This window comes from Pongo pygmaeus, chromosome 20 (genome assembly GCF_028885625.2).
Source record: "Pongo pygmaeus isolate AG05252 chromosome 20, NHGRI_mPonPyg2-v2.0_pri, whole genome shotgun sequence".
Taxonomy (NCBI): Eukaryota; Metazoa; Chordata; class Mammalia; order Primates; family Hominidae; genus Pongo; species Pongo pygmaeus.
The window spans coordinates 9,834,288-9,858,456 of record NC_072393.2 but is presented as its reverse complement, the minus strand read 5'-3'; the positions used below and the strand labels follow the sequence as shown (position 1 = coordinate 9,858,456).

Sequence of the window (24,169 nt, the reverse complement as noted above, 5' to 3'; positions counted from 1 at the left end):
GGTGGAGCAGAACCTTTCCCAAAACGTAAGAGTTTCGGCTTCTACAAGGCAAGAGTTGCATGAATGTAGGAGGTTAGAATCTACCCTGGAAGGACAGAGATATTTCTACAAGGAGGATAGCTGCTTCCGGTTTTGGAGGTCCCCAAAGTGTATGGCAAGACATGCGTCAAAGGTGATTGTTTGAGGAGACAGTAATCTGGTTACATTGATAATGAAGTGTCCCTGAGTAGTTAAGGGAAGAAGGAAAAGACAGATTAGACCCTTTTGAATACTAACTTGGAGGGCATTGGTCTTGGAGTGACAGCCCATGACTCTGTAGGGGATGGGGTCCTTTTTACCCGCATATGCTGGGTCCATCCTTTTTCAGCCATTCAGATTGCTGTTTCATTCATCAAGAGTACCAGATAAGGTCCTCCTAAGCTGGTTCAAGCTTTCCCTCTTCCAACTCTTGATGAGAACGTGATCCCCAGGCTGGTATTGATGTACTGGGAACTCCAGGGGTGGTGTTTGTGCTAAGAAGCCTTTAGTCCTGAGGGAAGAGAAAGTGGAAGATAGATTGAGTATATAGTTTTTGAGGAACTGATCCTTTGTTTCAGTGAATGTCAGCAGTAGAGTGTAGATAAGGCAACCCATATAGCATTTCATAGGGAGATAGGCCAACATCTCTCTGAGGGGCAGTTCAGACACTTAATAAGGCAATGAGAAGGCACTTAGTCCATAGTAACTGAGTTTCTAAAATTGATTTGGTTAGATGGCTTTTTAGAGTGTGGTTCATCCTTTCAACTTTTCCTTATGAGGGTGGGTGCCAAGGGGTATGATATTCCCATTTTATTCCTAGTACTTGGGCTAATCCCTTAATGACATATTCAGTGAAGTGTGTCCCATTGTCTGAATCAATGTTTTCTATCAGTCCAAACCTGGGTATAATATTTTCTACTAATGCCTTAATCACATTATTAGCAGTTGCACTTGAAAAGGGAATAGCCTCCACCCAGTGAGTAAGGTGGTCCACTATTACTAGCAAGTACTTTAGGTGGCCTATTGGGGGCATTTTGGTGTAGTCAATTTGGACATTTTGGAATGGTCTCAATCCTGGGCTTTTTCCCCCAAAAGGTGGTTTTCTTAGGGTTTTTAAATTAGTTTTCTTACATATTAGGAACTATCTGTAACTTATTTTGCTAGGGTATAAACTCCTATACACCCATAAACCCTGAGAACTGCATTGCACACAGCTTGAGGTCCCCAATGAATCCCTTGATGCAGTTGAGATAGGACTTCCCTCATTAGGGGTTTTGATAGCATTTCTCTTTGTTCTGGTAACATCCATTTCCCTTCTGAGTTTTCTTTGGCTCCTATTTTCCTTAATTTCTCTTTTTCAGTGGGAGAGAAGATGGGAATTGCAGTTGGGGAAGAAAGACAAGGGGTTAGGTAAAAAATGGGCATTTTGGGAGAAGAGGCAGCTTGTTTGGCTATTTGGTCTGCAAGGTTATTTCCTTGGCTTTCGAAAGAAATATTTCTCTGGTATCCTGGGACATGCACGATGGCTATCTCTTCTGGTAGATGGAGATTTTCCAATACTTGAGTGATTAACTCCTTGTGGACAAGGTCCTGGCCTTTTCATTCAGTCCAGATCTTTCCAAAAGCATGGACTACCCTGAAGGCATATTTGGAGTCAGTGTAAATAGTCCCTTTCCCAGTTATGGCTTGATTAAATGCGAACAATTCACATGTTTGGGTGGACCAGTTATTGGGCAGTCTTCCTGACTTTACCTCTGTGAGGGCTTCCCCATTGACTACCGAGTGCCCATTGTGTCTTTTCTCTTCAAACACCCAGGAGGAACCATCTATAAACAGGTGTTGCCCCATTTTGAATGAGGTCTCGCTTAGATCAAGCCTGACTTTAGTTTGATAACAGATTAGATCCAGACATTTATGTTCAGGGTCCTTGGGGATTGGATTTCCCATTAGGAAAGAGGCAGGGTTGAGTGTATTTTCTGTGGTTAGGGTTAAATCATCTTTTTCTAGTAAGATAGCTTCATATTTTAAGATTCTTGAATTGGTAAGCCATCTGCCTGCTTTTTGGTTTAGGGTGGTTCTAACCTGATGGGTTGTGCTTACAGTGAGGTTTCCCCCGAAGGTTATCTTCCTGCTTTCCTCTGTTAATAGGGCAGTTGCTGCAACAGATTAAATACATTCAGGCCACCTGTGGGTTAGTGGGTCAAGAATTTTTGACAGAAATGCTACAGGCTGCCGGTGGCTCCCATGTGTTTGGGTGAGCACCCCTAGAGCTATCCCTTTATTCACATTGATGAAAAGGTGGAATGACTGTTCTAGGGAAGGTAGAGCTAAGGCAGTTATGAGCAGGTGTTTTAATTCCTCTACTTTTTGGACCTCCTGTGGTGTCCAAAGAAGAGGATCAGGTCTCTCTTGAGTAAGTTTCAGATATAGAGGCTTTGTTTTTAAAGCATAAAGTCAATCCATAAGCGACAATATCCAATCAACCCCCAGAATTTCCTAAGCTCTTATTTTGTTTCAGGCAAAGGTAGGGCTATGATTCCTTCAATCCGTTTGGGGCCTAATCTCTGTTTACCTTTGCTGATTAAGTGTCCTAGGTATTTTACCTCAGGTTCCACAAACTGGAGTTTACTCCTTGAGACCAGCAATCCATGTTCCCTCAGAAAATCTGTAAAGTTAAATAATACTGCTGTTACCCAGCCCTCGGTGCCTCCTGAAATTAGCAGGTCATCCACATATTGGAGCAGATATATGGATGAGGGGAGAGGAAAATTCTCTAGGACTTGTTCTAGAATTTGACCAAATAGATTTGGGGAGTCCACAAACTCTTGGGGCAGGACTGTCCATCAGTACTGTTGCTTCCAACTGGAGTGAGGGTCCTCCTATTTGAAAGCAAACATGTCCTGGCTGTCCTCTGCTAAGGGGCAAGCCCAAAAGGCATCTTTTAGGTCTATTACCATGAACAATTGGTGGTCATATGGGATTTTGCTGATAAAGGTATAAGGGTTGGGGACCACAGGGTGAGCAGTCTGGACTATTTGGTTAATAGCCTGGATATCTTGCACTAGCTGTGATCCATGTGACTTTTTTTACAGGCAAGATTAGAGTGTTATAAGGAGATATACAGGGTTCAAAGAGCCTGTCATGGACGAGACCTTTGATTATAGGTTTTAAACCCACTCTGCCTTCTAGGGGAATGGGTTATTGTTTTCTTTTTACTATTTCCCCAGGAGGTTTTAGTTTTATATGAATTGGTGGAACTTGAATCTTCCTTGATTTCCCTCCTTTGACCACACATCAGGGTGGATTTGGCTTTCTTTAGGGGTGGTAAGCAGGTTTAAGGAAGTAAATAATTTTCCCTGATTAACATATAGACCTATCCCCAATTTTAACATTAAGTCCCTTCCTAACAAATTTGTCCCTGCTTCAGGGATTAACAGGAATTTAATGGTGGCTGATCTATTCTTGAATTTAACTTCTGTTTCCTCCAAAATTTTTGTTAAAAACCTTTCCCCCCCTTTACCACCGAGATGAACAGCTCCTCTGCAGAGCAGGCTACATTTGATGGAAGGTAGCAAATAGAGGAGCGAGCTACTCCTGAATCTATTAGGAAAGTGATAATTTCTAGCTTGGGTCCCACCTGTAGATTTACCAAAGGCTATTGGTGGGATTTGAGATAAAAGAGACAGAGTCTCTGAACCCCCTATTCTTCTTCAAAAGTCATGAGTGGAAGGATTTCTCTCTCTCTTTCCCATTTGGGACATTCTCTCTTAAAGTGTCCTGGTTTCCCACATCTGAAACATTTATTTTCACCCTTTTCCCTTCTTGCCCTTAGGTCCCCAGGTTTTATCCCTTTTCTTTCCTGCATGTGACTTTGCAGCTAGTGGCTTAGAACATTTATGGGACCTATTTCCTTGTGTCCCTTGTTGAAGGGTGGGCAGTGCAATTTTTGCTTTTTGTTTCTGCTTTCCTCATCTTTTCTCACATATACCTTTTGGGCCTCCTTTAGAAATTCTTCTATGGAGCTGTCTTTCAAATTCTCTATTTCTTTTACAATTTTTTTGTAATGTCTGGCCAAATGTTGGTGACAAAGTGGAGCTTTAACAATCCTTGCCCAAGTGGATCTTCTTATTTCTAAGCCTGCATATTTTCTTATTTGCTCTTAGAGTCTGTTTAAAAATTCCATGAGCTCTTCATCCTTTCTTTGTTGTATGATGAATGCTTGGGAAATATTTTGAGTTCAGGGTACTCGTTCCAGAATTCCTTTAATTATCATTTCCCTGAGATCCCTCATATTTTCTTGGTGAGCTGCATTGTGATTGTCCCATTGAGGGTCTTGGAACAGAAATTTTTTGTCCGCTGCAGAACGTTTTGGCCAGGAGGATGTTCACATTTCCCGACTATGATAGTGGCCCTGTGGGTGATAGTCCTTTCCTCCCCTGAGAAAAGAATATCTAAAATGTACATTAGTTCAGCCCAAGTATACAACTGTGGCCCTAAAAATTGATCAATTTGATCTGCTACCCAATAACGGTCATCTAATAATGGTTTGAGTTCCCTTTTGAAGTTTCTGACTTCTGAGCTGGTTAAGAGGGCATTTATGCAACCAACGCCCCCTCCCCTCAGTGGGACTTCCCTTAAGGGGACAACTGTTGGGGCAGATTCCTTTGACAAACAAGGGAAAGGAAAGATTTGAATGTCCTTTCTACATTGTTCTATCTCACGTTGGAGGTTTCCTGGGGGAGGGACACGTTCAAGGGGGTGACTAGGAAGAGCATGGGTTGTTGGTTCCCTGGGGACAGGATTGTATGGGGGAGGAACTGAGATATAGACATACATAAGAATGGATTTGGACCCTAAGCTTATACCATATATAAAAATTTACTTAAAATGGATGAAGGATGGGCGCAGTGGCTCATGCCTGTAATCCCAGCACTTTGGGAGGCCAAGGTGGGTGGATCACAAGGTCAGGAGTTCAAGACCAGCCTGGCCAATATGGTGAAACCCCGTCTCTACTAAAAATACAAAAATTAGCTGGCCATGGTGGCAGGAGCCTGTAATCCCAGCTACCCAGGAGGCTGAGGCAGGAGAATCACTTGAACCTGGGAGGCAGAGGTTGCAGTGAGCTGAGATCATGCCACTGCACTCCAGCCTGGGTGACAGAGCAAGCCTCCATCTTAATAATAATAATAATGTGGCATGATTTTTAAAAAATGGATCAAAAACCTAAGTGCGGTGTAAGAGCTAGAGCTGGAAAACTATTAGAAGAAAACATAGGTGAGAAAGCTTCAACTGGAAATGACTTCTTAGTTATGACATCAACCACACAGGCAACACAAGAAAAATTATGAGTTGAACCTAATCAATAATACAAATTTTGTGCATCAAAGCATAATAACAAGAGAGTAAAAAGAAAATCTACAAATGGGAGAAAATATTTGCAAGTCCTGTATCTGACTGGGGACAAATATCCAGAGTTTATTTTTAAAATTTCTAGAACCCAAGAGTAACAACAACAAAACCCATTTCAATACAGAAAAAGGACTTGAATAATATCACCAAAGAAGATCTACAGATGGCCAATAAACACACGAAAAGATGCTCATGAAAAGATGCTCAACATCACTAAACATCATGAAAATGAAAATCAAAACCATGCTGGATGTGATGGCTCACACCTGTAATCCCAGCACTTTGGGAGGCTGAGGCCATGGGATTCCTTGAGATTAGGACTTCAGGACCAGCCTCGGCATATGGTGAAATCTGGTCTTTACAAAAAAATTTTTTTTAATTCAGCCAAGGATGGTAGTGGCATGCACCTGTAATCCCTGCTACCTGGGAGGTTGAGGTGGGAGGATTACCTGAGCCCAGTAAGTTGAGGATGCATTGATCCATGATCAGGTCGCTGCATTTGAGCCTAGACAACAGAGTGAGACCCTGTCTCCAAAAAAAAAAAAAAAAAAAAAAAAAAAAGAACGATTAAACAGAATTACCATGTGATCCAGATATTCCACTTTGGCATATATTTCCAAAACTGTTGAGAGCAGGGACTCAAAGAGATATTTGTACACCAATGTTTATCTCACTAGTATTCACAATAGCCTACCCCGGCCAAACTGCAATTTCAACACACTTGATTGTTTGAAACATAGCCTGAACAAGCTTATTTTTAGCCATTTCACGTGTGCCTGCTTTGTATTCTCTGAAATTATATCCAGTATCTGACAGCCATAGATAAGATACCTCCATGGCCATGAAAACCCCATACCCCTGCGGTCCTTCAGAGGTTTTTTTTGTTTTTTTTTTTTCCGATACAGGGTCTTGCTCTGTCACCCAGGCTGGAGTGCAGTGGCACAATCTCAGCTCACTGCAGCCTCCACCTCCTGGGTTCAAGCGATTCTCCTGCCTCAGCCTCCCAAGTAGCTGGGATTATAGGCACCGGCCACCATACCTGCTAATTTTTGTATTTTTAGTAGAGACGGAGTTTCACCACATTGGCCAGACTTATCCTTCAGAGCTTTTTAACTGGAAGATATGCTGCCATTCTGGTGAGTATAATCATTTAGTTATTTATAAGCCCCCTCTTTGATTCCCCTTCTCCTCTGGGAGTCTTTCTTCCTTTCCACCCTTTCTGAGAAGCGACCCACAGGTGGAAGCCTGAGGATACTCTCTTGCTGTTTGCTACCTCCCCCACTGCTAACCTGTCAAAGCACATCCCAAATAAAGCTTGTGTGCTACCGCCGCCTTGTGGTCACATCTTTTTCCTTACTCAGCCAAGAAATCACTTGAACACCCTAAATACGTGTATGGTTTTATTTTTTACATTTAGATCCCTAGTCCACTTGGAGTTTATTCTTGTATATGCTGTGAGGTATGGATTTAATTCTGTCTTTTCTCAGATGGCTAACCAGCTTTCTTAGACTTTCCATTTGTTACAAATGGCATTTTTTGCCCCATTTATCTGAAATGCCACTTTTTTTTTTTAGACGGTGTTTCGCTCTTTTTACCCTGACTGGAGTGCAATGGCACAATCTCCACTCACCGCAACCTCCGCCTCCTGGGTTCAAGCGGTTCTCCTGCCTCAGCCTCCCGAGTACCTGGGATTATAGGCATGTCCCACCATGCCCGGCTAATTTTGTATTTTTAGTAGAGATGGGGTTTCTCCATGTTGGTCAGGCTGGTTTCTAACTCGTGACCTCAGGTGATCCACCCGCGACAGAGTCTCGCTGTGTCGCCAGGCTGGAGTGAAATGGCATGATCTCGGTTCACTGCAACCTCTGCCTCCCAGGTTTGAGCGATTCTCTTGCCTCAGCAACCCGAGTAGCTGGGCTTACAGGTGCACACCACAACGCTTGGCTAATTTTATTTTATTTTATTTTTTAGACGGAGTCTCGCTCTATCTCCAGGCTGGAGTGCAGGGAAGCGATCTCGGCTCACTGCAACCTCTGCCTCCTGGGTTCAAACGATTCTCCTACCTCAGCCTCCTGAGTAGCTGGGATTACAGGCGCACACCACCATGCCAGCTAATTTTTCTATTTTTAGTAGAGACGGGGTTTCACCAAGTTGGCCAGGATGGTCTCGATCTCGTGACGTCGTGATCCACCTGCCTCAGCCACTCAAAGTGCTGGGATTACAGGCATGAGCCACCATGCCCGGCCACACTTGGCTAAATTTTTTTTTTTTCTGAGACAGAGTCTCACTCTGTTGCCCAGGCTGGAGTGCAGTGGTGTGATCTCCGCTCACTGCAACCTCCACTTTCTGGGTTCAAGCAATTCTCCTGCCTCAGCCTCCTGAGTAGCTGGGATTACAGGCATGCATCAGCACAGCCAGCTAATTTTTGTATTTTTAGTAGAGATGGGGTTTCACCATGTTGGTTAGACTAGTCTCGAACTCCTGACCTCGTGATCCGGCCGCCTCGGCTTCCCAAAGTCCTGGGATTACAGGCATGAGCCACCAAACCCAGCTATGTTTTTGTATTTTTAATAGAGATGGGGTGTCACCATGTTGGGCAGGCTGGTTTTGAACTCCTGACCTCAAGTGATCCTCCCACCTCGGTCTCCCAAATTGCTAGGATACAGGCATGAGCCACCGCGTCTGGCAAAATACATTTATGAACCAAATTTCTACATGTTCTTGGGTCTATTTTTAGATATTTTATTAGTCTTTTTCTGCTTCACGTGCTAGTACCACATAGTTTTAATTATAGAGGCCTTATAGTATGTTTTTAAATTAATTAATTAATTAATTTTTTAGACAGAGTGTCACTCCATCAGCCAGGCTGGAGTTCAGTGGCACAATCTCGGCTCACTGCAACCTTCATCTCCCAGGCTCAAGCAACTCTCCTTCCTCAGCCTCCCAGGTAGCTGGGATTACAAGCATGTGCCACCACGCCTGGCTAATTTTTGTACTTTTAGTAGAGACAGGGTTTCACCATGTTAGCCAGGCTGGTATCGAACTCCTGACTTCAGGTAATTTGCCTGCCTCGGCCTCCCAAATTGCTGGGATTATAGGCATGAGCCACTGTGCCTGGCCTTTATTTTTATTTTAAAATAATATAATTCTTTGCCTTGCATGAAAACTGTCAATAATATGTTTTAATATCTGCTGCTCATCATTGCTTTGGTTTTTGTTTTCTTGGTTATTATTAGATGTTTGTTCCTCCACATAAACTTTAGTATCAATGTACTTAACTCCAGAAAAAAACTTTTGGTATTTTTATTGGGAGTATATTACATTTCTGAATAATCTTGGGGAGAATGTCTGGTATCAGTGCTATTTTACAATGTAGGAAATGTGGTCCTGGCCCATGTGGTAAGGTCAGAAAAATAACAACAGAAATACATATTTTTGGCTGGGGCAGTGGCTCATGCCTGTAATCCCAGCACTTTGGGAGGACCAGGTGGATGGATCACGAGGTCAGGACTTCGAGACCAGCTGGGTCAATATGATGAAACCATGTCTCTATTAAAAATGCAAAAATTAGTTGGGCACGGTGGTGCATGCCTGTAGTCTCAGCTACTTAGGAGGCTGAGGCAGAAGAATGTCTTGAACCCAGGAGGCAGAGTTTGCAGTGAGTGAAGATCGCACCACTGCACTCCAGTCTGGGTGACAGAGTGAAACTACGTCTCAAAAAAATTTTTTTTCTTTAATTTAATTTGTATATATATAGAGAGAGAGAGACGGGATTTTGCTGTGTAGCCCAGGGTTGTCTTAAACTCCTGGCCTTAAACGATCCTCCCACCTTGGCCTGGCAGATATTTTAGGTCAGGAGTTCGAGATCAGCCTGGCCAACATGGTGAAATCGTTCTCTACTAAAAATACAAAAATTAGCTGGGCCTGGTGGCAGGCACCTGTAATCCCAGCTACTCCAGAGGCTGAGGCAGGAGAATCACTTGAACCTGGGAGGCAGAGGTTGCGGTGAGCTGAGATCACACCACTGCACTCCAGCCTGGCCAGATCCAGTGAGATCTGTCACAAGCAAGCAAGCAAGAGAAAACCCAGTGGAATCAGCAGGTTCTAAAAAATAAAGAATGAAGAAATAAAGGCCTACAGAAAGCCTGACTGAATGGAAGAGATAGACCATGCTATTCACTGGCAGGTTTATCAATATGGAAGAATCATGGAAAGGCTCTAGGAACATGAGGAGAGACATACAAACAAGCTTTATATTTATATCTAAAAAGTAAAGCAGAGGTTCCTCTTCAAAGACACTCCTTCACATTTAATTAGGAATAAATAGTAACTTCTCTTAGAAGCAAAATTTATTCAAAGACCTGTGCTAACATTCTCAAATATCTGTGAGCCATGGTAAAGAAATCAATGTAGTTTATATTCTTAGCTCCCACAATTTAGTCTCATATTTGCCCTGGCATGCTTATACTGGTCCAGCAAGCATTAGGTCATAGCCTGTTCCTTTCCCTTATTTGAAGATGTTTTGACCCTTCTCAGCATTCCACAAGTTACTTCCTCCTTCCTTTGTTCTCCTCTACCTTTGTCTCTTTTAAAAAGTTACAAGTTGCTAGCCAATTGGGACAAATATAGAACGTGAGGTCCCATTCCAGCCAATGGAAACTGGACACAGCAGTAGGTTGGAAGCATCAGGTTATAAATGAGCCTATCTCCTTTGTTTGGTGTACTCTCATGGCAAAACTGCTGGTGAGTATACCCTTTCTGCAGGAAGTAAAAATGGCCTTGCTGAGTAAATTAAATTTATGTTCAAGTGCTATTTCTTTACGGCACCAGGGAACAAGCATTTCAAAGATATATATTTATATATTTTTATGTATTTATACATATGTTTATATATATATATATATATAGACAGAGAGAAAGAGAGAGAGACAGGGTCTTGCTACTTTGCCCAGGCTGGTCTCAAACTCTTGGACTTGTAGAAAATGAAATAAATACAGGTTCCTCTTCAAAGGGACTTTCCTCCCAGTCTGATTGAAATAAATAGTAATCCCTCTTAGAAGCCAAATTTTCTCAAAGACCTGTGGTAATATTCTTAAATTCTGCCAGCTGTAATAAAGAAATCAATATACTCTTGTGTTCTTAGCTCCCACATTTAGCCTAGATATTAGACCTGGCATGCCTGAACTGGTCCAAGCAAGTATTAGGTCATGGCCTATTCCTTTCCCTATTTAGAAGTGTTTTTGCCTCTCTCAACACTCCACAAGTTACTTCCTCTCTTCCTTTGTTCTCCTCTGCCTTTGCCTCTTTTGGGAAGATCTAAGTTGCTAGCCAATCCAGTGAAGTACAGAAGGTGAGGTCCCATTCCAGCCAATGGAAGCCGGACACAGCAGAAGGGTGGACACTTCAAGTTTAAATAACCCTGTCTCCTTTGTTAGTGTGTGCTCTGGTGGCAAGACTGCCAGCCAGTGGCACCCGTTCTGCAGAAAGTAAAACTAGCCTTGCTGAGATCCTGTCTCAGTGTTGATTTTGCGACACCAAGCAAGCACCCATTCCCAGCTGACTCAAGCTATTTACCTACCTTAGCCTCCCAAAGTGCAGGAATTACAGGCGCGAGCCACTGCGCTCGCCTGATAAAAGCTTTGGAGGAGCATCCCCTGGGATGAGTCCCATCCCTCATCCCTGCCCTTCCAGCCCGACCGGCCACCTGAACCACCGGCTAAGCCCGGTCCCACCTCTAAATCACCGCCGAGTATGGCCCCTCCCCTTGACCACAGTTCCGTCTGGAGGCCCGGTTTTAACCTCACCTTTTTCTCTGGACCTAGTTCTGCATCCCCCTCCCTGAGCCAACCCCACGCCCTCTCCTCACCCACCCGGGAGGAAACTAGAATTTCTGTGTTCTAGCCGGTCCTACGTGGTTGAAACTCGAGCCCACGAGCCCCGCCCGGCCAGAGTGTCAAAGCGGAAGTGATGTCAGCGCACCACCGCCATCTTTTCCGGTGCTGGCTCCTCTTGGTCAGTGCGGTTCCGCCTTTATGGTGGTGGAGTACGCCCAGGCTGTGGTGAGTTCCGCCTGGTTGGCCGTCCGGGAGATAGCAGGGGGAGGCAAAGGAATGATTGCGCGCTGTCGCCTAGGAGCCTCTCAGATCCGCTTCACTTCACTCGCTTCTCCAGGGACTATCAGTCCTCCCTGTGCAGCCAGTTCAGAGAGGCTGCACACTCTCTCGGCTCACTGCAACCTCTGCCTCCAGGGTCAAGCAGTTCTCCTGCCTCAGCCTTCCGAGTACCTGGGATTACAGGCAAGTGCCACCATGCCCAGCTACTTTTTGTATCTTTAGTAGAGATCATTTTGCCATGTTGGCCAGGCTTGTCTTGAACTCCTGACCTTAGGTGATCTGTCTGCCTCGGTCCCTCAAAGTGCTGGGATTATAGGTGTGAGCGACTGCACCCGGCCAACTTTTGAAAATTTTAAATTTTGTTCTTAAGTCATCTTATGTACACAATGAAGTTATCAATAACACACATGGCTAGTGACTACTGAATTGTTCTGTGCAGGTCTGCACTGTCTTCTGGTCATATGGGGGGGTAACACCATATACAGGAGATCAGGCTGTAGGGACAAGTATCAGACCAACTACTAGGGTTGTTTGAACGTAGGTTTTTTTCAGTATTAAATAGAAGTAATGGGCCAGGCATGGTGGCTCATGCTTATTATCCCAGCACTTTGGGAGGCCAAGTCAGAAGGATTGTTTGAGCCCAGGAGTTTGAGATCAGCCTAGGCAACCTGGTGAAAACTTGTCTCTACTAAAACTACAAAAAATTAGCCGGACCCAGTGGTGTGCACCTGTAGTCCCAGCTACTTGGGAGACTGAAGTGGGAGAATCACTTAAGGCCAGGAGTTCGAGACCAGCCTGGCCAACATGGCGAAACTGCATCTCTACTAAAAATGCAAAAATTAGCCAGGCATGGTGGTGCATACCTGTAATCCCAGCTACTCGGGAGGTTGAGGCCTGATAATCGCTTGCACCTGGGAGGCAGAGGTTGCAACGAGTGGAGATCGCACCACTGCATTCCAGCCTGGGCAACAGAGTGAGACTCTGTCTCAAAATAATAATAATAATAAGGAGTGATGACGCGTATCTATGGTCCCAGCTATTCAGGAGGCTGAAGTGGGAGGATCACTTGAGCCTGGGAGGTCTAGGCTACAGAGAGTTGTGTTAGTGCCATTGCACTTCAACCTGGGCAACAGAGTGAGACTGTGTCTCAATAGATAAATAGATAGATAGATAGATAGATAGATAGAGGTAATGATAGCTATTGGGAAGGATGGTTATGATAATTAAGTGAGCATGTATATATAAAGCTACTAGAGCTACTTCTGACATATCAGTCCTCAGTAAATGTCAGTTATTGTTATTACTTTCGTTACTGAGTGACGGTACTGAGTGGGCAATTTTCGGTGGCCTTCACATCTGTCACCTGCAGAGACAAAGCTCAGGCATAATGTTTGATGACTGATGTTTCATGCTTGTTGTTTGATGATTTATATGAACAGGACAGCAAATAACCCTGTACAAAGGGGAATGGAGATTGCCTCTATCCACCTAGATTCATAAGATGCCCTGAGGTGATCTTGGCATCACGGAAGGTATGCACATCACACCATCAGCTTCAGAGAATGGCAGCCATTTATTTGTCCCGTGGTAAGTCCTTATTGGTGCTCTTTTTCAGAGATTCTGCTTTAGGTCACCCTCTACAACACAAGCATCCAGTGAGCTGAGCCTGAGCAGGCATGCAGCTGGTTCTTTTAGGAGGAATTGAAGTGAACCACAGAACAGAATGCTGTTTTATTATTTATTTATTTATTTATTTATTTATTTATTTATTTTTGAGACAGAATCTTGTTCCGTCACCCAGGCTGGAGTGCAGTGGTGCAATCTTAGCTCACTGCAACCTTCACCTCCCGGGTTCAAGTGATTCTCTTGCCTCAGCCTCCCAAGTAGCTGGGACCACAAGCACATACCACCAGGCCTGGCTAATTTTTGTTTGTTTGTTTGTTTTTGTTTTTGAGATGGAATCTCACTCTGTCTCCCAGGCTGGAGTGCAGTGCCACGGTCTCGACTCACTGAAACTTCTGCCTCCTGGGTTCAAGCAATTCTCTGCCTCAGCCTCCCATAATTTTTGTATTTTTAGTAGAGATGGGGTTTCATAATGTTGGCCAGGCTGGTCTCAAATTCCTGACCTCAAGTGATTTGCCTGCCTTGGCCTCCCAAAGGGTTGGGATTACAGGCATGAGCCACTGTGCCCAGTCAGAATGCTGTTTTAGAATTCAGCCCTGGTTTGTGTACCTTAGGAAATGCTACATAAGCTTGATGAGTGTTATTACTATGGGCAGATAGAGAGTCACTTTTTTTTTTTTGTGAGACGGAGTCTTGCTTTGTCATCCAGGCTAGAGTGCAGTGGCATGATCTTGGCTCACTGCAAGCTCCACCTCCTGGGTTCACACCATTCTCCTGCCTCAGCCTCCTGAGTAGCTGGGACTACAGGTGCCCACCACCACATCTGGCTAATTTTTTGTATTTTTAGTAGAGACAGGGTTTCACCATGTTAGCCAGGATGGTCTTGTTCTCCTGACCTCATGATCCACCCGCCTCGGCCTCCCAAAGTGCTGGGATTACAAGCATGAGGCACCGCGCTTGGCCAAGAGTCACATTTTTCAGGGTGTAAGTTTCCTTGAAAAATGAAACTATTACCTTTTACCTGACAGGCAGTTTGGCCCACATCTGCTTTTGAGTCTAGCTGACACAGGACTACTATGGCATTTCATGGAAGTGTTGTGTGTGTGCAGTTTTCTTGAGTGTGTAGGAGCATATGGGAATTTCAAGCTAGGATGGAATGACTTCTAGGCATGAGAATGTGGGAAGGATAGGCAGCTCTGGCTTCTCATACCTTCTTACTTTTCCACTAGGGTTTTTTTCCAGGGAACCAATCTGCGCTTTTGAAGAAAAGACAAAGGTAGAAAGGATGGTGGAGGACTACCTGGCAAATGGTTATCAGGTAAGCAGAAAATGTACTGTTGTTAAAAATGACATGCTTTCATCCAATAGGTAGACACATTTCTTTCTAGACAGACTCATCTCCAGAGTTTTCTTAGAGCAAGTGAAGCCTTACTCGAGGACTGAGTCCCCAGATGAATTTCCCCAGAGAATGAAGTCTCCTGTACATAAAGTGTTAACTTGAAAATCAGTCCGGTAGCTCAGTAATTATTACTTAAGCTTGACCTTCATGGTGCCAACTGCATCTTTCTTACATTGCTGGGTGTGGTGACAGATGATAAAGCCGATGAAAGTGTCTTTTTATCAAATTATTCGCTTATCAGCATTTATCAGGTATCTGCAGTGTGCTGAGGAGTGTGCTGCATAGACACCAATGGGACAGGAAGAGCTCCTAACCTGGTTGTGCTGAGATCAAGCATAAGCAGTGTGCAGTGGCTCATGCCTGTAATTCCAGCTACTCAGGAGACAGAGGTGAGAGGACCACTTCAGCCCAGGAGATCGAAGCTGTAGTAAGCAGCAGTTGGGCCTGGGCGACACAGTGGGACCCTGTCTTTATATATAAATAAACACATTAGATAGATAGATAGATGCTAGATAGAGAAAAATTCATCTTTAGGAAGTACTGTTCTAATAAAAATAAAAATAAAATTTAAAATTTAAAAATACAAATATTAAAAAATTAAAAATAAGTAGATCAGCAAAAAAAGATTAAAAAAAATTTTTTAAAGTGCTGTTTAAGGCATATGCCTGTAGGAGGTCAATCTTGAGTTGATACACAAGAGCTCCTGAGACATTAAACCCTGGAATAGATCAGGGGAGACCTGAGGACCACGTATAAGTGAGTATAAGGTTCCCCTTCATCATTCTCCAGTGAATATTGGTGGAAGTGTTCATTGGCTCAAACCAGCATGTGTATGATGACATAGGATTCAGTGACATTTGATGATGTGGCTGTGGACTTCACCCCAGAGGAGTGGGCTTTACTGGACACAACTGAGAAATACCTCTACAGAGATGTGATGCTGGAGAACTACATGAACCTGGCCTCTGTGGGTAAGAGTAACATCACTTTGCTTGGCATGGTGGCCTGCACCTGTAGTCCCAGATACTTGGGAGGCTGAGGTGGGAGAATCACTGGAGCCTGGGAGTTTGATACTAGCATGGGCAACATTGTGATACCTTGTCTCTTAAAAAAAATAATTCTAGGCTGGGTGCAGTGGCTCAAGTCTGTAATCCCAGCAGTTTGGGGGGCTGAGGTGGGTGGATCACTAGGTCAGGAGATGGAGACCATCCTGGCTAACACTGTGAAACCCTGTCTCTACTAAAAAAATGCAAAAAAATTAGGTGGTCATAGTGGCAGGTACCTGTAGTCCCAGCTATTCAGGAGGCTGAGGCAGGAGAATTGCATGAACCTGGGAGGCAGATCTTGCAGTGAGCCAAGGTCACACCACAGCACTCCAGCCTGGGTGACAGGGTGAGACTCCATCTCATAAAAAAAATCCTAAAAATGAAGACTAGGCCGGTTGTGGTGGCTTATGCCTATAATCCCAGCACTTTGGGAGGCCGAGGTGGGCAGATCACATGTGGTCAGGAATTTGAGACCAGCCTGGCCAAAATAGTGAAACCCCATCTCTACTAAAAATACAAAAATTAGCCAGACTTGTTGGTGGACACCTGTAATCCCAGCTACTCAGGAGGCTGAGACAGGAGAATTGCTTGAACCAGGAGGCAGAAGTTGCAGTGAGCCAAGGTTGTGCCACCGCACTCCTGCTGGGGCGACACAGTGATACTTCGTCTAAAAAAATAAATTAATTAAAAATAAAAATAAACACTAGCATCATTTCTTGTAGCCTGTTATAGAGCAGATGTATGTTACATGCTTGCTTGTCAATTCTGAAAACAGTGGAGAATGACAGAGACAGTCCCAAGTAACAGTCCCTGCTGTAGTATGTTTTAATTTACTGTGGTAATCCTGGAAACATCATCAACAGCATCAGCTTCATGCTGTAAGAAATATACATCTTCCTTCCCCTATTCTTTGATATAGTAAATTGGAAACTCCAGGGTTGAGGCCCAGTCATCTGTGTTTTCAAAATCACTGAAGGTGAATCTAATATACTATTATGTTTGAGACCCAGTGGCAGAGTTGTTTACCCATGAGAGCAAGCATCTTTTTGTTGTACTTACTTTATTTCTGCTTTTTTTTTTTTGAGACAGAGTCTCACTCTGTCGCCCAGGCTAGAGTGTAATGGTGTCACCTCAGCTCACTGCAACTTCAGCCTCCCAAGTAGCTGGTATTAGGCACACCTGCTACCATGCCCAGTTAAATTTTTTTTTGTTTGTATTTTTAGTAGAGATGGGGTTTCGCCATGTTGGCCAGCCCGGTCTTGAACTCCTGACCTCAGGCGATCCACCCGCCTTGGCCTCCCAGAGTGCTGGGATTACAGGTGTAAGCCACTGCACCCAGCCTACTTACTTTATTTATTTATTATTTTTGTGACAGGGTCTTGCTCTGTCACCCAGGCTGGAGTGCAGTGGTGTGATCTCTGCTCACTACAACCTCCGCCCTCCCAGGTTCAGGTGATTCTCCTGCCTCAGCCTCCTGAGTAGCTGGAATTACAGCCAAGTGTCACTGTGCCCAGCTAATTTTTGTATTTTTAGTAGAGAAGGGGTTTCACTATGCTGGCCAGGCTGGTCTTAAACCCCTGACCTCAAATGATCCACCCACCTCGACCTCCCAAAGTGTTAGGATTACAGGCATGAGCCACCACACCCAGCCTACTTTATTTCTTACTGAAATAAAAGTTTTAGTGCTTTACAAGTGTGTACATAAGTCTGAATTTGGGTTTAATGGGTCAGAGATAACCAATCTTTTTTGGGCACAGAAATGGAGATCTTAGCTTTTTTAGCCCTTTTGTAATAATTTCATTGCTTGTATTAGAAATATATCTCCTGGCCAGGTGTGGTGGCTCATGCCTGTAATCCCAGCACTTTGGGAGGCTGAGGTGGGTGGATTACCTGAGGCCAGGAGTTTGAGACCAGCGTGTCCTACATGGTGAAACCCTGTCTCTACTAAAAATACAAAAAATTAGCCAGACGTACCAAAATCCTCAAGATTCTCTGGCATTTATTTTATTGCTGTGTTTAATTTGAAAACCAGTAAAAATGACTCATTTTAAGCTAACATTTCTTCTCTAAACCCTTACATTTCTTTTTCTGCTTAACTTCAGAATGGGAAATGCAACCTAGAACCAAACGGTCATCACTTCAGCAGGGTTTTTTGAAGAATCAAATATTCAGTGGGATACAAATGGTAAGATTCACGAGGGATATTTCTTAATTTCCTCTCTTAGAAAAGATAGAGAATTCCATTCTAGAAAATCAGCTCAGTCAGAGGTGTGGCTTACATCTGTAATGCTAGCTACTTGGGAGGCTGAAGTGGGAGGATCATTTGAGCCCAAGAGTTCAAGACCAGCCTAGGCAGTATAGCAAGATCCCATCTCTGATTTTAAAAAGAGGGTGAATGTGGTGGCTCACACCTGTAATTCCAACATTTTGGGAGGCCAAGATGGGTGGATCACTTGAAGTCAGGAGTTTGAGACCAGGCTGGCCAACATGGTGAAACTCCATCTCTACTAAAAATACAAAATTAGCCAAGTGTGGTGGTGGGCACCTGTCATCCAGTTACTCAGGAGGCTGAGACAGGAGAATGGAATGAACACAGAGGCAGAGGTTGCAATGAGCCGAGATTGCACCACTGCATTCTAGCCTGGGTGACTGAATGAGACTTTGTCTCAGAAATAAAGAAAAGAAACTAAGTCTGTAATCCCATCACTTTGGGAGGCCTAGGCACGTGGATCACTTGAGATTAGCACTTCAAGACCAGCATCACCAATGTAGTGAAACTCTTATCTCTACTAAAAATACAAAGTTAGCCAGACGTGGTGGCAGGCAACGGTAATCCCAGATACATGGGAGGCTGAGGCAGAATTGCTTAAACCCGGGAGGTGGAGTTTGCAGTGAAAAAGAAACTGCACAAATGAGAGATACTTGAGAGAATTAGAGAAGAAGCCTGCACCATTGAGGGAGCAGGGTCTCTGGAGAGATAGTCTGAATGTGATGAATTTTGTGATGTTCCATATCTGTATAACTTGTCACTTCAAAATACCCACAAGTACACATTCCCACATAAGTAACTAGACATTGAGGATTTACACAGTTTCATGAAAATCTACACTATTTGGCTTGGTGCAATGGCTGACACCTGTAATCCCAGCACTTTGGGAAGCTGAGGCAGGAGAATCACTTGAGCCTAGGAGTTCAAGACCAGCCTGGACAACGGAGACCCTGTCTCTACAAGGAATAAAAAATTAGCAGGGCGTGTTGGCATGCACCTGTAATCCAAGCTCCTCGGGGGACTGAGGCAGGATGATGGCTTCAGCCTGGGAGATTAAGGCCACAGTGAGCTGTGATTGTGCCATGGTACCCAGACTGGGTGACAGAGTGAGACCTTGTCTCAAACCACCCTGCACAATAAAAAAAAAAAAAAAGTTTTTTGTTTTTTGAACAATTAGAGCCAGTGGCATGGAATTCTGGCAAAAGGTCCCATCATTCAATCTGGAAGAAATCAAGAAGTCAGGAAATAAAAACAAAGAAGAAAAATTGTAAAAATTATAATTATCAAAGTAGGCTGACATGATAGCTCATGGCTGTAATCCCAGCACTTTGGGAGGCTGAGGCAGGGGAGTTTTGTGAAGAGTTTGAGATCAGCCTAGGCTACATAGTAAGACCTTGTCTCTATAAAAATAAATTGAGGCTGGGTGTGGTGGCTCACACCTGTAATCCCAGCAATTTGGGAGGTTGAGGTGGGCAGATCACGAGGTCAGCAGCTCAAGACCAGCCTGGCCAACATGGTGAAACCCCATCTCTACAAAAAATAACAAAATTAGCTGGATGTGGCTACACGTGCCTGTAATCCCAGCTACTTGTGAGGCTGAGGCATGAGAATGACTTGAGCCCAGGAGGTGGAGGTTGCAGTGAACCAAGATCTCACCACTTGCACTCCAGCGAAAGTGAGACTCCATCTCAAAAATAAATAAATGAACTGAGGTGGGGCATGGTGGCTCACGCCTATAATCTCAGCACTTTGGGAGGCCAAGGCAGGCAGATCACCTGAGGTCAGGAGTTCAAAACCAGCCTGGCCAATATGGTGAAACCCTGTCTCTACTAAAACTACAAAAATTAGCCAGGCATGGTGACCCATGCCTGTAATCCCAGCTACTCGGGAGGCTGAGGCAGGAGAATTGCTTGAACCTGGGAGGCAGAGGTTGCAATGAGCTGAAATCATGCCATTGCACTCCAGCCTGGGCTACAGAGCAAGACTGTTTCTAAATAAATAAATAAACAAACAAACTGAAAGATTGGCCAGGCATGATGGTGCATTCAAATAGTTCTAGCTACACAGGAAGCTAAGGCAAGATGATCACTTGAACTCAGCCAGGCGTTTGAAGTTACAGTGAGCCATGATCACACCAGTGCACTATAGTCCAGGCAATGGAGCAAAACCCCAACTCTGAAAAAAATAAAACATGCTGGGCATGGTGGGTCATGCCTGTAATACCACCACTTTGGGAGGCCGAGGCAGGCCGATCACCTGAGCTTAGGAGTTTGAGACCAGCCTGGGTAACTTGGCAAAACCTTGTTTCTACAAAACAGAAAAATTAGCCAGGTGCAGTGGTGCACACATGTATTCCTAGCTACTCGGGAGGCTGAGGCAGGAGAATCACTTGAGCCTGGGAGGTGGAGGTTGCAGTTAGCTGAGAGTGTGCCACTGCACTCCAGACAGGGAGATAGAACAAGACTTTCTCTCAAAAAAAAAAAAAAAAAAAAAAATTAAACATTAAAAAGTAAAATAATAATTGTCATCAAAATGTTTCTGTGTTCAGATGGGTGAAATCTCTTAATATGTCTGAAAATGTTTTAAAACCTTTATCTCATCATCAGCAGACAAGAGGCTACAGTGGATGGAAACTCTGTGACTGTAAGAATTGTGGCGAGGTCTTCAGGGAACAATTTTGCCTTAAGACACACATGAGAGCTCAGAATGGAGGGAACACTTCTGAGGGTAATTGTTATGGAAAAGACACCCTCGGTGTGCACAAGGAAGCCTCTATTGGACGGGAGCTTTCCAAATTTAATCCATGTGGAAAAGTCTTCACTCTAACTCCAGGTCTTGCTGTACATCTTGAAGTTCTCAACGCAAGACAACCCTACAAATGTAAGGAATGTGGAAAAGGCTTTAAGTATTTTGCAAGCCTTGATAATCACATGGGAATCCACACTGATGAGAAACTCTGTGAATTTCAGGAATGTGGGAGAGCTGTCACAGCTTCCTCACACCTAAAGCAGTGTGTAGCAGTTCATACTGGAAAGAAATCCAAAAAGACTAAGAAATGTGGGAAATCCTTCACTAATTTTTCTCAACTTTATGCACATGTGAAAACTCATAAAGGAGAGAAGTCCTTTGAATGTAAAGAATGTGGAAGATCCTTTAGAAATTCCTCATGCCTTAATGATCACATTCAAATTCACACTGGAATAAAACCACACAAGTGTACATACTGTGGGAAAGCCTTCACTAGATCAACTCAACTTACTGAACATGTAAGAACTCACACTGGAATAAAACCCTATGAATGTAAGGAATGTGGCCAAGCCTTTGCTCAGTACTCGGGCCTTTCTATACACATACGAAGTCACAGTGGAAAGAAACCCTATCAGTGTAAGGAATGTGGGAAAGCCTTCACTACATCCACAAGTCTTATTCAGCATACAAGAATTCACACAGGAGAGAAGCCTTATGAATGTGTTGAATGTGGGAAGACCTTCATTACTTCTTCCCGTCGTAGTAAACATTTGAAAACTCATAGTGGAGAAAAGCCCTTTGTATGCAAGACATGTGGGAAAGCATTTCTGTATTCCTCACGCCTTAATGTTCACCTGCGAACTCATACTGGAGAGAAACCCTTTGTATGTAAAGAATGTGGGAAAGCATTTGCTGTTTCCTCACGCCTAAGTAGACATGAAAGAATTCACACTGGGGAGAAACCCTATGAATGTAAGGATATGAGTGTTACCATTTAGCCCGTCGGTTGCCATCTTTAATTATTGGCAATGACACCAAAAATTATCAGATTTGTCCTAAATGCCTTGCAGAGGTGTAATGACTCATGGATTGGCCTTAGATGCCATCCTGAGGGTCTGAAATTAAACCTACAAGTTCTGAATGCAACTTCATGGTTGCCTGAGTCTGGGCATCTGTGAAGAAGGGTCATGGATGGTGAGGTCAGTACTGCAGGCTGCCTCACCTTGGTGATTAGATTCCTAAAATCATCATTAACAAGTTCTGTATGAGATAAATCATGCAGATTGATCCCAGCCCCTGTTGGTTAGTGGCTGCCAGTGTGCCACATTTATGTCAAAATTTACCAGAAGCCAAGATGATCTAGGACTCCAAAGGTGAGTTGTTAAGAGATGCTCCTCCAGGGGTCTCTTCTGTTCCCATGGATCCTGCAGAGCATGTCAGGAATGAAACCATCCATAACTGCCAGTGCCCTTTCACAGCTGATTATTTCTGTGTCCCCTTGTAAAATCTAAGAAGTGTGACAGCCTTGCCTGTTCTGCCTCGTATGTCTATTTTAGATGGCACAATGTAATGGCAATGTCTCTTCTAGTATAATCCAGTCTCCTCACTTCTGTTAAGGTGGCTGATATAGTCCATGAGTCTCATTCGTGATCTCTTTATCAGATAATTGTTCAGCCACACTTTCAGGATTCTCTTCAGTGCAAGTTTTCTAATTTTTGCAGTATGGATTGGCTGAGAATTTTCCAAATCTCCAAGTTCTGGTTCCTTTTTCCTTAACAATTTCTTCTGCAATTCGGGTCTCTTCTTTTGCATTTTTGCCGAGACCAGCTGGGTCGTGGAGACCCTAACCCAGTGGCTGTAGAGGAATTAAGACAAAGACATAGAAATAGAGTGCAGAGTGGGAATCGGGGCTCACAGCCTTCAGAGCTGAGAGCCTTGAACAGAGTTTGACCCACATATTTATTGACAGTAAGCCTGTGATAAACATTATTTCTATAGATTATAGATTAGCTAAAAGTATTCCTTATGGGAAAGAAAGGGACAGGCTCTGGCTTGTTATCTGCAACAGGAACATGTCCTTAAGGCACAAATCACTCATGCTATTGTTTGTGGTTTAGGAATGCCTTGAGCAGTTGTCCAGTTTTCTGCCCTGGGTGGGCCAGGTGTTCCTTGCCGTCATTCCAGTAAACCAGCAACCTCCAGCATGGGCGTCATAGCCATCATGAGCATGTCACAGTGCCGCAGAGATTTTGTTTATGGCCAGTTTCTCATGGCCTGTTTATGGCCAGATTTGGGGGGCCTGTTCCCAATACATTTTCCTGTAAGGAGTCAGGAATAATGAAGCTTCCTGTGTCCTTTAACACTTTAATTACAGATCTTAGTGATACATACCCAGTTTTATCTCTCTCAAGCTCTACCTTCCACAAAGTGCTAGAATACAGTTCTGCCAAGTCTTCACCACTTCATATCAAGGGTTGTCTTTTCTTCATTTCCCGATAGCATGTTCCTCATTCCCCAATGACACCTCACCAGGATCACCCTTATCAACCTTATTTCCAGCTTGCACATCAGAATTTTTCCAGCCTCTACTCATTTGTCAGTTTCAAATCTGCTTCACATTTTTAGTTTTTTTGTTTGTTTGTTCTTAATCTGCCTTAATGAGCTCAGGCCACTATAACAAAATACCACAGACCAAATGGCTTACAAATTTATTAATTTTAAATAAATGAGGTTAAAAACAAATTTATATTCTCACATTTCTTGAGGCTGGAAGTCTGAGATCAGAGTGCCAGCATGGTCAACTTCTGATGAGAGCTCTCTTCCTGGTATGTAAATACCCACTTCTTCATGTCTTCACAGGATGGAAACCAACAAATAGGTCTCTCTCTCTCCTCTCTCTTTTCTCTTCTTTCCTCTCTCTCTCTCTCCCCCCCCACCATCTCTCTCCTCCCCCTCCCTCCCCCCCGACCCATCTCTTGACATCATTTCATGATACTTCTAAAGACGCTATTATCAGGCAGGTTGCGGTGGCTCACACCCGTAATCCCAGCACTTTGGGAGGCCAAGATGGGCGGATCACAAGGTCAGGAGATTGAGACCATCCTGGTTAATGCGGTGAAACCCTGTCTCTACTACAAATATAAAAAATTAGCCAGGCATGGTGGCGAGTGCCTGTAGTCCCAGCTACTTGGGAGGCTGAGGCAGGAGAATGGCATGAACCCGGGAGGCGCACGTTGCAGTGAGCCGAGATCGCAGCCACTGCATTCCAGCCTGGGCAACAGAGCGAGACTCTCTCAAAAACAAAAAAACCCTATTTTCACATACAGTCACGTTGAGATTTGGAGCTTCAACATATGAATTTTCAGGGTTATTGTTCAGTCCAAAGTACTTAATATGATTCTTTTCCGTTTCTACATAGACAATCACATAATCTGTAAATAATGACTCTTATTTTTCCACTTTAGTCGTTAGGTTATACCTATATATATATTTTCTTGCTTTACTGGACTAATTTCAACCTTCAGCACAACACCAACTAATAGTA

General features: G+C 43.8%; 2 protein-coding genes across 13 annotated transcripts; one reads left to right on the top strand and one right to left on the bottom strand.

Moving 5' to 3' along the window:
* Positions 1-402: 402 nt before the first annotated feature.
* On the bottom strand, positions 403-11,359 carry LOC129019313 (uncharacterized protein ZNF561-AS1-like). Of its 3 annotated transcripts, XM_063658456.1 has the most exons (4): positions 11,006-11,200; positions 5,877-5,952; positions 2,622-2,683; positions 2,111-2,174 (listed from the first exon to the last, which is right to left on the bottom strand). In XM_063658456.1, the coding sequence occupies exons 1-4, from the start codon at positions 11,102-11,104 to the stop codon at positions 2,160-2,162; spliced, it is 252 nt and encodes an 83-aa protein (XP_063514526.1). In that variant the 5' UTR covers positions 11,105-11,200; the 3' UTR covers positions 2,111-2,159. The 3 variants fall into 3 exon arrangements, 1 of the variants encoding a protein (XP_063514526.1); XR_010125014.1 differs by lacking the exons at positions 2,111-2,174; positions 2,622-2,683; positions 11,006-11,200 and adding exons at positions 403-529; positions 11,298-11,359; XR_008495606.2 differs by lacking the exons at positions 2,111-2,174; positions 2,622-2,683; positions 11,006-11,200 and adding exons at positions 403-529; positions 11,232-11,327.
* Positions 11,338-23,367, top strand: LOC129019312 (zinc finger protein 561). 10 transcript variants are annotated; one of them, XM_054461620.2, is made up of 6 exons: positions 11,338-11,486; positions 12,980-13,127; positions 14,393-14,481; positions 15,407-15,533; positions 17,711-17,793; positions 20,487-23,367. In XM_054461620.2, exons 2-6 carry the CDS (start codon positions 13,103-13,105, stop codon positions 21,621-21,623), a joined length of 1,461 nt encoding a protein of 486 aa, XP_054317595.1. In that variant the 5' UTR covers positions 11,338-11,486; positions 12,980-13,102; the 3' UTR covers positions 21,624-23,367. The 10 variants fall into 10 exon arrangements, with proteins under 10 accessions (XP_054317595.1, XP_063514523.1, XP_063514522.1 ...); XM_063658453.1 differs by having other exon boundaries at positions 15,352-15,533; XM_063658452.1 differs by having other exon boundaries at positions 15,352-15,533; positions 20,484-23,367.
* Positions 23,368-24,169: the final 802 nt, after the last annotated feature.